Source organism: Sapajus apella, unplaced genomic scaffold (genome assembly GCF_009761245.1).
Source record: "Sapajus apella isolate SASKATOON/1434 unplaced genomic scaffold, GSC_monkey_1.0 scaffold7, whole genome shotgun sequence".
In the NCBI taxonomy this organism is placed as follows: domain Eukaryota; kingdom Metazoa; phylum Chordata; class Mammalia; order Primates; family Cebidae; genus Sapajus; species Sapajus apella.
This window is the reverse complement of record NW_022436947.1, coordinates 12593872-12608394: the sequence shown is the minus strand read 5'-3', so window position 1 is coordinate 12608394 and position 14523 is coordinate 12593872. Positions and strand designations below refer to the sequence as shown.

The 14523-nt window shown below is 38.4% G+C and overlaps 1 protein-coding gene across 2 annotated transcripts in view; it reads right to left on the bottom strand.

Moving 5' to 3' along the window:
• TNPO3 (transportin 3) overlaps positions 1 to 14523 on the bottom strand; it is a 101636-nt gene that overhangs the window by 43415 nt on the left and 43698 nt on the right. For both annotated transcript variants that reach the window (XM_032276017.1, XM_032276018.1), the window contains 4 exons: positions 8594 to 8737; positions 4985 to 5160; positions 4352 to 4490; positions 1625 to 1771 (listed from right to left, as the gene is read on the bottom strand). In XM_032276017.1, the coding sequence (XP_032131908.1) occupies positions 1625 to 1771; positions 4352 to 4490; positions 4985 to 5160; positions 8594 to 8737 (606 nt within the window). The remainder of the gene's footprint in view (positions 1 to 1624; positions 1772 to 4351; positions 4491 to 4984; positions 5161 to 8593; positions 8738 to 14523) is intronic.

Below are 14523 nucleotides of genomic sequence, written 5' to 3'. Positions count from 1 at the left end.
GTTGAACCTCCCTGCTTTAAGATGAAGAAATTAAGGTCACGAAATGAGGAGGAAATTATGGCTATCTCAGATGAGATAATGGCTAACACTATAAAGCACTACACAAATTATAAAGCATGATACACTTACAAGTGTAAGAAATTACCCGCAAAGGAAATGGTGCCACAGAATTAGCAAAGGCAAAAAAGGGATTAAGCACGGAGCCATTTAAACCAAAGGGGCCCTGCCCTGCTTTATAAATCAGGCTTCCAAGTAAAATATAGTTGAAGATAGGATTCTTCACTTTATTTATTTATTTTTGAGACAGAGCCTTTCTTGCTCTATCGCCCAGGTTGGGGTGCAGTGGCACAATCTTGGCTCACCACAACCCCTGCCTCCTGGATTCAAGCGATTCTCCTGCCTCAGCCTCCGGAGCAGCTGGGATTACAGGCACCTACCATCATGCCCAGCTAATTTTCGTATTTTTAGTAGAGTTGGGATTTCACCATGTTGGCCAGGTTGGACTCCTGACGTCAAAGGATCCGCCTGCCTCAGCCTCCCAAAGTGCTGGGATTACAGGCATGAACCACCACTCAAGGCCAGATTTTTCACTTTGAAAAAAGCAGGGGTGGGTGCAGTTTGAAAACCACTAGACTAGATCATGACTAAGGTTCTGTGGATACATAAAATACCATGACTCAAACACAATATTAACATTAAGAGAAAAGCATGTACAATTTAACTGTAAGCAATGAAACTTACTCGAGGTCCTACATTAAAAACAGATTCAACCAACCAACAGGATAAAATAAATGTGGCAAAATTTGAAAAGACTAAGCATAAAGTTTGAAGAGTTTTCTAATAAATTAATATTTCCAGTTTTTTCTAAGCAAATAGATTATTTCTATACTTTCTTTAAAACTATAAAATCAGTATAAATAATATTTGTAAAATGTATATGTTTATGGGGGAAAATCATACAAATATTTCACTTTTGTATTAGTTTTCATCTCACCACTTATTTTCCACTATTAATGAGAGTACAAAATTAAGAGCACTATTAATAAAAGTACATTCTAATTTTTCTCTTACCAATACTACTTTTAAACTGCTGCATCAAGTTCCTACATCATAATTCACATAACTTATACTGCTATACGTAGGTTTATAATTTTTACTTTTATAGATAACATTTGTACATAAAATAGCTATTTTTTCTTCCACAGATTTAAGATAAATTCCTAGGAAAAGAATTACTAGTTTAGCTAGAGTGGTTTTTTTCCCTAAATAGGCCTAACAGATGATACTGGTACTGACTTCTTCAGTATAAGCTGTAGAGTGACAAAACCTGCTGATCCTCCCACCTCAGCCTCCTGAGTAGCTAGGACTGCATGTGTGTACCACCAGGCCCAGCTAATTTTTTTTGTTTCTTTTTGTAGAGACAGGGGTCTCCCTATGTTGCCCAGGCTGGTCGTGAACTCCTGGGCTCAAGCAATCCATCCTCCTCACCCTCCCAAAGTGCTGGTACTAAAGGCTGAATCACGGTGCCCAGCCAGGTTTATTATCTATCTTCTCAGTTCTTTTTCAAGTTGGCATTGACCAGAGAAGAAAATAAAGATTTGCAGAAGTAGAGAAGGGAACTTACATGGTCTGGTTCTAGCTGGCAGTGTCGAGCCAAGGCGTGAAGCAGCCTCTGAATATAAGCTTTGAAGATGCCATGAATAACTTCATCGTTAGTTTTGTACAAATGCTCCCCTAATCGGTACCAAAAGTTAAAGGAAATTTCTACTACCTGTTAGATTAAAAGAAAAGAGATGATTTATTTGAATGGGAAAGAAACAGAATAAGATGACACTTTTTTATTATCACCACAACCATACAGGAAGGAAGATATATTTTTAAATAATATGAGTGAAGCCAGTTAAGAAGCCACCTTTCTCTAGCAGATTTAGTATCATTCCCCCAAACTGTCTTCCCATGTTAGGCCCAAAACGCCATTTACAATGACTGGCTTTACATTCCATTTAGTCCTGAGGTAATGTCTCCAAAAGTAGACTGAATTTTGAATTTAGAGAAAATGATAACAGACATGGAAGTCTTTATTTTTATTTATTTTTTAGAGATGGAGTTTCATTCTATTGGCTGGCTAGAGTGCAGTGGCACGAACGCAGCTCACTGCTGCCTCAAGCTCCTGGGCTCAAGGGATCCTCCTGCCTCAGCCTTCCAAGTAGCTGGGACTACAGGTACACACCACCAAATCCAGCTAGCTTTTTTATTTTTATTTATTTTTAGTGGAAACAGGGTCTTACCATCCAGCTCAGGATGGTTTTGAACTCCTGGCCTCAAGTAATACTCCCACCTAAATCTCCCAAACTGCTGGAACTCCAGTAGGCATGAGCCACCACATTCAGTTTTATTTTATTTAAAACAAATTTGAGCCGGATGTGAAACACCATCTCTACAAAAAATACAAAAATTAGCCAGGCATGTATGTGGTGTATGCCTGTATTCCCAGCTACTGGGAAGGCTGAGGTCGGAGGATCACCTGAGCCCAGGAGGTTGAGGCTGCAGTGAGCCGTGATCACACCACAGCATTCCAGCCTGGGCGACAGAGTGAGACCTGTCTCAAAAAATACATATGTTTTCTTTAGAGATGAGGTCACCTAGGCTGGAGGGCAGTGGCATGATCATGGCTCACTGTAGCCTTGAACTTCTGGGCTCAAGTGATCCTTCCACACAGTCTCCTGAGTAGCTAGGACTACAGGTGCTTGCCACCATGTCTGGCTAATTTTTGAAATTTTCTGTAGAGACAGGGTCTTGCTCTGCCACCTAGGCTGGAGTGTAGTGGTGTAATCACGGCTCACTGCAGTCTCGTACTCCTAGGCTCAAGTGATCCTCCTGCTCGGCCTCCTGAGTAGCTGGGATGTCAGGTGCACAGCACTACATAGACCCAGCTAAGTTTTAAAATTTTCTGTAGAGACAAGGTCTTACTATGTTGCCCAGGCTGGTCTCAAATTCCTGGGCTCAAGCAATCCTCCCACCTCAGTCTCCTAAAGTGTTGGGATTAGAGGTATGAACCACTGTGCTCAGCCAGAAGTCTTTTTAAAAGTATTTTTCTGAAAATTCTGAAATTATTTCATTGAATGTTTGAGATTAGAACATTTCTTGCTTGGCAAACCATCTGTAACTCCCTGAACATAACTGATTCAGCTTCATGTCACTTTTATTCACCTGCTTTTTTCTGAGCATGAGAGAAAGGAAGAAAAAACCTGGGACTTTACTCGCAGTCTCTTTTCCATATGGCACTGTTTAAAGGAGTGATAAGTGTGTGGTGTTATACGTCTGCCAGAAATGTTTTGGGTTTCACTCAAATCTAGGTATCCTCATGGTACTATGTAAAACAAATAAACCTTGTCTTGTATTTGATAACAGAAAAAGGGGTGAGTCACAGGACCACTGTGCCTAAGACAGTGTAAAAGGCCTACCACCCTTTCCCCACCAAGGATCCAAAACAGAGCTATTTAAAACAATGCCCATCTTGGGAGCACTTCTTTCTCACTTTTTCTTTTTTTTTTGAGATGGGGTTTTGCTCTTGTCACCCAGGCTGGAGTGAGTGGCCAATCTTGGCTCACTGCAACCTCTGCTTCCCAGGTTCAAGCAATTCTCCTACCTCATCCTCCCAAGTAGCTGAGATTATAGGTGTGAGCCATCACATTCTGCTAATTTTTGCATGTTTAGTGGAGACGGGTTTACCCATGTTGGAGAGGCTGGTCTCGAACTACTGACCTAAGGTGATCTACCCACCTCGGCCTCTCAAGGTGCTGGGATTACAGACGTGAGCCACCATGCCTGGCCCTTTCTCATTTCTTATACTATAAAGAGGTAAAACTTCTTAAATAAATGAGATTTAAAAAAATCTAGCAAACCTAAAAGAGGTAGGTAGGGTGTCAAGGATTCTGAATGACAGAGACCCTTAAGTCTTTTCAATTCCTTTTTCATTCTCATCCATCATTTGGAGAAAAATTTGAGGTGTTAGGACTTGTGGAGGTATAGTTAGGATTTGGTGGTTTTTAGCTATAAAGCTCTAGAGTCAAGCTAGACAAGGCATTCGGTGGAAGGCCTTGCTTTCTAATGAGATCCTTGAGGGGCCTACAACAGTCAGCCCAGCTAACCAGGTAACAAAATAGAAATGGACACAACACAGAAACCCAAATATAATTTTTTTAAAATTCCAAAACACAGGAAATCACGTTAATTAAAAACAAGACTATAATTTCTCAAGAATAAAAAGGCGGGCATGAGGTAATGAAATACAGATAATATGCAGCACACAACTTGGAGAATAACTGCCTTAGCATAGTATAAACACTACCTCATACTGAGGATGTCCTGCACAGATAAGAAGCAGCTCCAGAGTTCGGAGGTCCCCAAGACCTTGGCCTGGAGTACAAACAATTTTTTCAAGAAAAGTTTCACATAGTTCAGTGAAAATACGGCAGTAATTCAGAACTCTGTATAAGACAGGGGAATGAGAGCAATGAGTCAGAAATCTGGATATTGTAAGTATATACAGGCACAGTTAATCAAATAAATAATAGGTTCCTCAGTCTAAGGGACATCTAGTGATTATTTGCTATGCTGTATCACAATCTCTATGACAGATACCTTTATCTAGATGATATATACTCTTAGACATGTGACTTGTCAGTTCAAATTCTCAATTATTAAAACATTTGAATAAAAATTCCCATCAGATCACACTTGATATTTTAAAGTCTGTCTCTAATTTTTAAAGCCTTACCCTCTCTATAGTAATTCTACAAACTCTGTATCCAATTTGCCACTCTAGGTTCAGATGAGAATAGTACAGCGTCTTTAGAAGTACTATCTGTATATTTACAGAATCACCATGAATCACAAATGACAGATAAATAATAAAAAGTGAATTAAAAGAATGACCAGACTGTAGGTAAACCCAGGGCTCCAGACTTAAACAATTACTCACTTGTCTAAATCTTCACGTGCCACAGCCATATGATAGGCAGTCTCCAATGTCAGCACTCCCTGAAAAAGTTGCATGGCTAATGGCAAGTTAGTCTCCACATTCTCAATGGCATAGAGAGCTGAGCATACACAGTCTGAAGCAGCTTCATGTAGGTTAGATGAGGTCTTATCCTGTTGCTGGGGAGGTAGCAGGAATAGGAAAGCAAGAAGTATGATAGCTAAAGAGTGATCTACGGTTGGCCCTGCACACCCTTGAGTTTGACCAACCATCGACAGAAAATATTCAAAATATAAGTAAGTAGCAATAATACAATGAAAAACACAAACTTAAAAGTCACCATATAACAACTATTTACATAGCATTTACATTGTATTAGGTATTGTAAGTGATTTAGTGGTGTTTTGAGTATATAGGAAGATGTGGGTAGGTTATATGCAAATACTGCACCATTTCATGTATGGGACTTGGGCATCTGCATATTTTGGAAACTGCACAGAGGGGCAGGGTGGTGGGTGGTCCCAGAACGAATCCTTTGAGGATAGTAATGGATGACTGTAATAGGAAAACAATTAGAGCCTCTTTCTTTCTAATTACAGCCTCTTTCTGAATATGTACTTTAAATGTGTAACAGTCAAATGACAGCCTTCCATGAGACAACATCCATCAATCTTCCCAATCCTATTCCTTTTCTTTTTTTTTTTTTTTTTTTTTTTTTTTTTGAGATGACGGAGTCTTACTCTATCGCAGAGGCTGGAGTGCAGTGGCACAATGTCAGCTCACTGCAACCTCTGCCACCCAGGTGCAAGCCATTCTCCTGCCTCAGCCTCCCAAGTAGCTGGGATTACAGGCACCTGCCACCGTGCCCAGCTAATTTTTGTATTTTTAGTAGAGACAGGGTTTCGCCATCTTGGCCAGGCTTGTCTTGAACTTCTAAACTCATGATCCACCCGCCTCAGCCTCCCAAAGTGCTGGGATTACAGGCGTGAGCCACCGTGCCCAGCCCCTAATCCTATTTCTATCTCCTTATACGTCAAGCAAATCAGCTTTTCTGTCCCTCAGCTATGGTCATATCATTTCTAATCTCCATGTTCTTGTTCACAACAGCCCCACCAATGGAATACCATCTGTTCCTTACCAAGTGTGAAAATCTTTTCCATCCTTTTTCTGATATTCAAGTACTACCTAAAATGAAAGGGCTAAACAAGTACCAAAGACACATACCTAGACACATCATTGTGAAATTTCAGAATACCAAAGTTAAACACAGAGCTGTAAAATTTCTGTGAAAGAGAGAAGGAGTAATAGTAAGGAGAAGAAATCAGAGTTCTCCAACTTTCATTAACAATAATAATGCATGCTAGTAAAGGAGAGCAAGGCCTTTAAAATTCTGAAGAAAAATAATATTCAAGCCATCAATCAAGATTGAAAGCAAAATGAAAATAGTTCTCAGGCATGCAAAAATTCGAATTTTACTTTCCATTATATCTTTTCTGAAGAAGTTATTTGAGGGGGTTTGAAAAACAGCTAATCGAATCCAGAACACACAGTAAAGGCAAGTCCCAAGATGACAAGATCTTGGGGAGTAGATCTAAAGAACAACTGATGACACCAGACATGGTTGCGCATGCCTGTAATCCCAGCACTTTGGATGGCCGAGGCGGGCAGATCAAAAGGTCAAGAGGTCAAGACCAGCCTGGCCAATAGGGTGAAACCGTCTCTACTAAAAATACAAAAATTAGCCAGGTATGGTGGTGCGCCCCTGTAGTCCCAGCTACTCGGGAGCTGAAGCAGAAGAATCACTTGAGCCAGGGAAGTGGAAGTTGCAGTGAACTGAGACTGTGCCACTGCACTCCAACCTGGGCAACAGAGCAAGACTCTGTCTCAAAAAAAAACAAAAAAACCAGTAACAACTGATGCAAATCAGAGCAGACCAAAAGGTCCAGGGGAATCCTCCTGCGTTTCTAGTGAAGAGAGTACAGTTGGGAGGCTGAATACACTTAATAAGGGCATATTAGTCTTTCTTGAATATTTTTTAAAAAGGATATTTAAAATCTCCAGTGGGACAAAAAGCTATATAACCAGGTTTGGGAGAGCACACAGATGCAAATTATTCATCAGGTTATTCTTCAATTGAATAGTAGGTTCAAAGATACACATTATATTACCAAGTTACAAAAGGTTAAGTGTTCATACTTATTCTTTTGTATATATCAAGTATTTTATTTTTTTAAGTTGTTTCTGTTTTTTTTTTTTTTTTTTAAAGAGCTATGGGGGAAAAGTCGTACAACAAAGTTGTGGTCCAAACATAAAGCAAAATAAAATGTGACATGGGCCAGGTGTGGTGGCTCACATCTGTAATCCCAGTGCTTTCGGAGGCTGAGGTGAGGATTGCTTGAGGCCACTTCGAGTAGACTAGCCTGGGCAACAAAGAAAGACCCTGTCTCTACAAAAAATTAAAAATTAGCCAAGCTTGGTAGCACAGGCCTATATCCCAGTTACTTGGATGGTTGAGGCAGGAAGATTGCCTGAGCCCAGGGCTTTAAGACTACAGTGAGCTACGATCACGCCACTGAAGCTATTCCAGTCTGGACAACAGAGAGACACCCTGACTCCCCCCAAAAAGAAAAAAAGTAGCATGATTTTAAACCACTGAATGAATATAAAAATGGGAATATATTTTACCCTGACTCTAGATAAACACTCTTCCTAGTGACAGAGCGGTCCCGACACTGGATCAATAGAGAAGATAATATAATCCTGGCATACTACTTAACTTCCTCCTTACTCCAATATCAATTCCCAGAAATTACCACTGTTAAGTTTGAAGTGTATTCTAGACTGTCCTCCATTTATATGTAATCACATATAAATTTTTTAAACAAAAGTGGGACATGACTTTATTTACAGTGACTATTCTTCGCACAATTTGTTGAGGTGAGAATAAATATTATCATTATTAAGAAAGGGTACCAACATACATGGAGACAGACTATGGCAAGCAAAACAATGATTGGCATCTTAATTTTCCTGAGACTTAGCTTCTAATGCAAAAATGACAGCAGAAATACACTAACAACAACACACCAAATGTCTCCTTGAAGAATGTCTTTCTTTTCTTTCTTTAATTCACAGTAGTATCAATATAGCATCATGGTACCATCTTCTAATAGCGCATCAGCATACATTAAGAATACACGCAGTTTCCATACTAATACATCGTCATTGAAGGAAACCGTCTAGCAGAAAGTGACAAAGTTTTCTCCTCTCCAAAGACCCATGCAATAATATTTATGCTTGAGATATGTTTCTCGTTCTAAAATGTAATCTTACTCTAATCACTCCCTAATTCCTATCTAGCAAGACTATATTACGAGGCACTGCTACTTTCAAAGTTTAAAGAAGAAACACACAAGTATATAAAAAGACATCAGTACTTATTCTACTAATCTCAAAAACCCCAAATCCATTCTGCATGTACAATGATGTTTAACTAATCTTAACTACAAAGATAATGTCTTAATCTATCATTGCCTCTGGCTGCACTAATTTTTAATTCTGTTTTTTTTAGTGACTGGCAGAAATACTTTGATAAAGAAAGTCATTACTTACCAAAACCTCAAAAAGGAGTGCTAGTAATTTATTGTTAGCCATGAAGTTACTGTCCAAAACTCCCAAGTTAAACCAACTTCCCAAACAGCGAAAAACTTTCATAAGCATTTTCTCATCTGTTCCTGCTTTTTCCACACAGGTCATCTGAATAGAAAAAAAAACCTTAAAATGAATAATGTTAATCTATATATTTAAACCATTATTACAATCACTTTACAAGTATAATAATGAGAAGGATGACAATAAAAAAAGCCAACAGTTAAACATGCTTTTTAAGTGTCACTGTTTTTTTTTTTTCCTTTTATGCGAGAAGGTCTTGCTACATTGCCCAGGTGGGACTACAAGCATGTGCCACTGCATCCAGCTAGGCACCACTATTCTAAATACCACTAATCTACTTAATCCCTAAAATGGTTTGCTTCTGTGTCCCCACCCAAATCTCATGTCAAATTGTAATCCCCAGTGCTGGAGGAGGGGCCTGGTGGGAAGTGACTGAATCATGGGAATGAACATCCCCCTTACTGTTCTTGTGATAGAGATCTCATGAGATACAGTTGTTTGAAAGTGTGTATGTAGCACCTCCCCCTCCTCTCTCTCTCTCCTGCCAGCCACGAAAAGTGTGCCTGCTTCCCCTTCACCTTCTACCATGATTAAGTTTCCTAAGGCCTCAGCAGAAGCCTGTACAGCCCACAGAACCGTGAGCTGATTAAACCTCTTTTTTTTTTTTTTCAGAAATCACCCAGTTTCAGGTACTTCTTTATAGCAGTGTGAGACTGGACTAACATAATTTCCAAACAAAACTTTATAGATAGTTACTATTATATCTACTTTCTCAATGGGAAAACAGGTCGAGAGAGGTTACAAACCTACCTAAGTTGTTTTAGAAATAACTTACTGATTTCTCAGTCCCCACTTCTGCATTAAAGTTGTATTATCCAAAAAATTATTTTACAAGTAATATTTACTTATGTATATACCTGGTTGTCATAGAATAGATAATAAGCTAGAGTAAGCTAGGCATACTACTGTATATTTCCACAAGAAAAGCTAATGTTTCAGCTTTGGCAATAGAATGGTAAACATCTCATCCCACAGAAAGTGACACTACTACAAATACTATAAAAGATAAAAACAGAATTAGACTAAAACTCAATGTTTCTCCTTGTATACTGTTTTTGTAATATATATTTTTTCCAAAGTAAAATGTAATGCAGCTTTTTCTAGATAAAGAATGTTTTAAAGCTCTTGCAAGCAATGAGTTAAAAATAGAATTTCCATGGGGTTCAGGAGACATGGGAGTGGGGGTGAAATCCCATAATGTATTATAAAATCAGAGCTAAATATTGATATTTGTGGTTACAATGTAGATATAAACTACACAGGAAAATTCCCCCAGTTCAAAGCTTCATCTACTACATAATCTACATTGAAGATGACTGTCTTTAGTATTGTTCTCCAAAGACTGCTAGGTTGCTAAGATGAAGAGAAGTGAGGGGTTAATGAATGACTGTATACCAGCTCATTCCCACAGAACTATTAAGCTATTAACTATTTAATATATTCAGGTCTGGAAGCTACCTCTCCTTCTCAGAAGACAGAAGAAAGGAAGTCCAAGTGTATGAATATACTAGACTCCTCCTATTTCTTCTCTCTTCCAGGCCATTACATTTCAGAGGGAAGAAGAAAAGTACATAACAAATAAACTGACCAGTCATTGTAACATTTACTGAGCCCTTTCTGTGCAGCAGGCACTGTTATAAGAGCTTCACATGTATTAACTCATTTAACTCCCACAATATGAAACAGATAATATTATCCTCATTATACTGATGAGAAAACTGAGGCAGACAGGTCAATTTGCCCAATATGGTACAGCTAGTAAACAGCATAGCCAGGACTTAAACTTAAGAAGTCCAGCTTCAAAGTCTATGATCTTAACCACTACACCACAGCTACTTCCCAAATTTCTCTACTTGCCTATATATACAGAACAAAGAAATGATTAATATATCAAGGACTTCCTATACTTCAAAAGCCTCTAAAGGCAAGCAGGTTGCAACAATAATCTTACTGATATTATACATGATTATCAGTATAACTAATTGTATACTATTATACCTGGATAATGATTAGTGTATTACCAAAGAATGCCAGGAAATCTTAATAGCATGGAAACAGAATCATCTATCGCATATCAACCAACTATTTTACTAGTTTTAAGCATGTCAGTTTGAAGTATACATGATTTTCAATGAATAACATCAGAACCTGATTATTTTTAAAAACTAAATGCAGACTCACTTCCACTCATTTTCATTTATTGTGTGTATTGCATTATATATGCTTATTGGAAAAAGGTGGAGTTGTGGCTAACTTGCAGAGAAATTAACCACATAACCATGAATATACATGTAAGTTTATGTCTAGGATATAAGTGACTTTTGAGGCTTCTGTCACTGTCTAAAGCCACAAGAGGCACAGAGTAAATATCCAAGTATTTATAGGAGGAAGAACGGCAGGAAAGGAAAGAACCGAGAGCCCTTGCTTCAGGGGAAAGTTCTTGTAAAAAGTCATCAGAGGCCATGCATGGTGGCTCATGCTTATAATCCCAGCACTTTGGGAGGCTGAGATAGGAGGATTGCTTGAGCCCAGGAGTTCTAGACTAACCTGAGCAACAAAGCAAGACCCTGTCTCTACAAAAAAAATTGTAAAGTAACATTTTAAAAAGTCACCAGAAAACACACTAGATAAGAATATGTCACAAATACAGTCCTATCCCCATTAAGTTCTTCTAGGTATTCTTTACCTCAAAACTTTCCTTGTTCCCCTGAAACTCAGAGAGAAAATACTCAGAAATCCCAGGCAGTTGCCTAGAATCACTAAAATGCCCAGAATTTTTAGAAAGGATTATAACAGTAATATATGCAATATATTTAAATATGTAATACATAAACTAATAAATGCACCAGAGCACTTAATTTAATACTGTTCAAGGCTGAAAACAGCAAAATGTACAGAGTAACTAAGTTCCCTTAACATGAACTGCAGTCACTGAAACAGTTCTCTTTAAGAGCTGATACTTAACTCTCTCTCCCCCTCAACCTCTCTCAAACTCTCAACTGAATCTTTGAAGCTGTTAATATAAACTCATTACATAATTGCTTGGCCTTTATACTTCCTAAACATTTCAATTTTAATAAGACATGATGTTTACAAGGGGAAAGATTTGCTTGTACATTCTAACTACTGACTCAAACTGAAGGATGGAATTCTGGAAAAAAGAAAAAAAAAAAAAAAAACCTGTATGTAAAACTAATCTCTTTGAAAAGATGAAATTCCGCAAATTAATCAAATGTACATTTTAAAGCATTAGAACTAAGAGCTACCTTCTGTTCCTTTTTGAGAACTATGCTATGTTAAAAATCTGCCTCTTCAATTAAGGCCTCAATAGCTTCACGATAAATGCCACAGAGTCCAGAAACGCTCACCAGTAAAAAGATAGCAGGGATAGGTAAGAATTGAGATCTTAGATCAACAAAATAGAAGCTGGAGAGACAAAAATATTAGAAGCACAGGTTCAGTTCAGTTATGACAGCAAGGAGAGAAGTTTAAAACTTCAAAAAGTTCAATACCATGTTTAGGAATGGGTCCATAAGGACAGACCACAAAAGTATAACACTAACAAGAAATAGGACAGAATGTAACCACTAAAGGAGAGTGTGCAGGAAACTAAATGAGAAAAGATCTTAAAAGGGGTTAATACCTGGCATTACAGCCACATGCCTATTTTTTCTTGGCCATTTTGGACTAATTTCATCCCCTAGGTTCTAGAACATGACAAGCTATATGACAAAATTAGACACCTTTTTAAGCACCCCAGGAAACATGTTTTTCAGATTGTATCACCATTAGTCAAAATATCACCTGTGATTGATTGTGATGATGCGCTAAGTTAAGCACGTGCCTTGAATGCCCAAGTGGCTGCTGTGGCAGTGGCCATGACACAAAATATATGTGGGTTAGATTATTTTAAGTTCATAAGTGCTTACAAAAAGAAAATGACAAACTCAAGTCCATTAACTCTCAACTCAAGCCATAGTCTGAGCACCAGAGCCTTCATGCCAGGTCTAAAAGTAGCTCTTACTTTATGTAGCTATAAAGTTAGTACTGCTGGAACTTGTATACAAAACTTAGTTGTGTGTCTTGATGAATTACAAACACCAGTTGAATTTACAGTCTCTCCATACTCCCTGTGAAAGTTAGGAAACTGGTTGGTGAAGAATGGGATTCTGAAACTTGAAAAGGAGACAACTGGTTGGACCTAAATGAACATGAGTCCGTCATGCTTCAAAAAGACAATGCCAGGAAAAAAAAAATTAACATTCAAGGAAGCTTTAAAATAAACCCTCATTTTGAAAAGAATTAAGATTTAGCCTACCTTTCTAGTAGGAGCTCATAAGGATGCCAACTAATATATATGTACAAGGAATGAAAGAAATAGTCAAATGATTGTTTTTAAAGACAGGGCCTTGTTCTGTTGCCCAGACTGGAGTATACTGGCACAATCATGGCTCACTGCCACCTTGAACTCCTGGGCTCAAGTGATCCCTCTTGCCTCAGCTTCTTGAGTATCTGGGACTACATGCGTGTGCCATCATGCTTGGTTAATTTTTTTTTTTTTTTTTTTGAGTCAGAGTCTTGCTATGTTGCCCAGGCTGATCTTGAATGCCTGACTTCAAGCAACCCTCCCACCACAGCCTTCCAACGTGCTGGAATTACAGGCATAAACCACATTGCCTAGCCCATAATGAAATTATTGATTAAGGTAAGGATTATCTACCGGAATATAAAACAATTAGGCTAAAGTCTGATAGGGAATTGAACATTCATAAAATAACAAGGTACCATCACACAAACTATATTATATTACAAAGGAGGAAAGTGAACTTTAAAAATAGAAGGATCAGACTTTCATTCTAATCCAGTGGTCAATCCTAAAATCACTAATAAAAGGTCAACTGGAGGCTGTACATCTACCAAGGCACAGCATCAAGTACCTATGATGTATTCTAGCCCAAAATGTTCAACTTTTAAAAACTAATTCATGGCCAGGCGTGATGGCTCATGCCTGCAATCCTAGCACTTCCGGAGGCCAAGGCAGGCAGATCACAAGGTCAGAAAGTTAAGACCAGCCTGGCCAACACAGTGAAACCCCATCTCTACTAAAAATACAAAAATTAGCCAGGCATGGTGGTGCGTGCCTGTAGTCCCAGCTACTCAGGAGGCTGAGGCAGGAAAATCGCTTGAACCCAGGAGGTGGAGGTTGCAGAAGGCCGAGATTGTGCCACTGCACTCCAACTTGGGCAACAGAGTGGGACTTCATCTCCAAAAAAAAAAAAAAAAAACCTAATCCACCAAGCCTCTCAGTTTTTCTCAATCAGGATTCTAGGAAAGAATTAAATCCTATAGGCTGGGTGTAGTGGTTCATGTTTGTAATCCCATCATCTGGGGAGGCCAAGGAGGGAGAATCACTTGAGACCAGATTTGAGACCAGTCTGGGCAACATAGAGAGGCTCTGTATCTACAAAAAGTTTATTGTATAAGAATTAAGCTCTACAGAAAATCATGTGAGTGCCTATCTTCTTAATTATCCTAAGGGTGGCATATAGCTAGAACCATTATTAATGTAGAGGAAAGAATTCATTACACATAATAGATGCTTTAGGCTTAATTTTCTTGAGGAACCCCTACCGAGAAGGGCTGCTTTAGATACAACTTTCAATTAGAGCAAATACAGAGAAAAGAAAATCAAGCTAAATGAAACAAAGAAGAGGCAATCAGAAAATCATAAAGGTAAGATAATTCTATTAAATGACTGGTACAATCTCTTCAACAAGTCATGTCATTTTTTTTTTTTTTTTTTTTTTAAG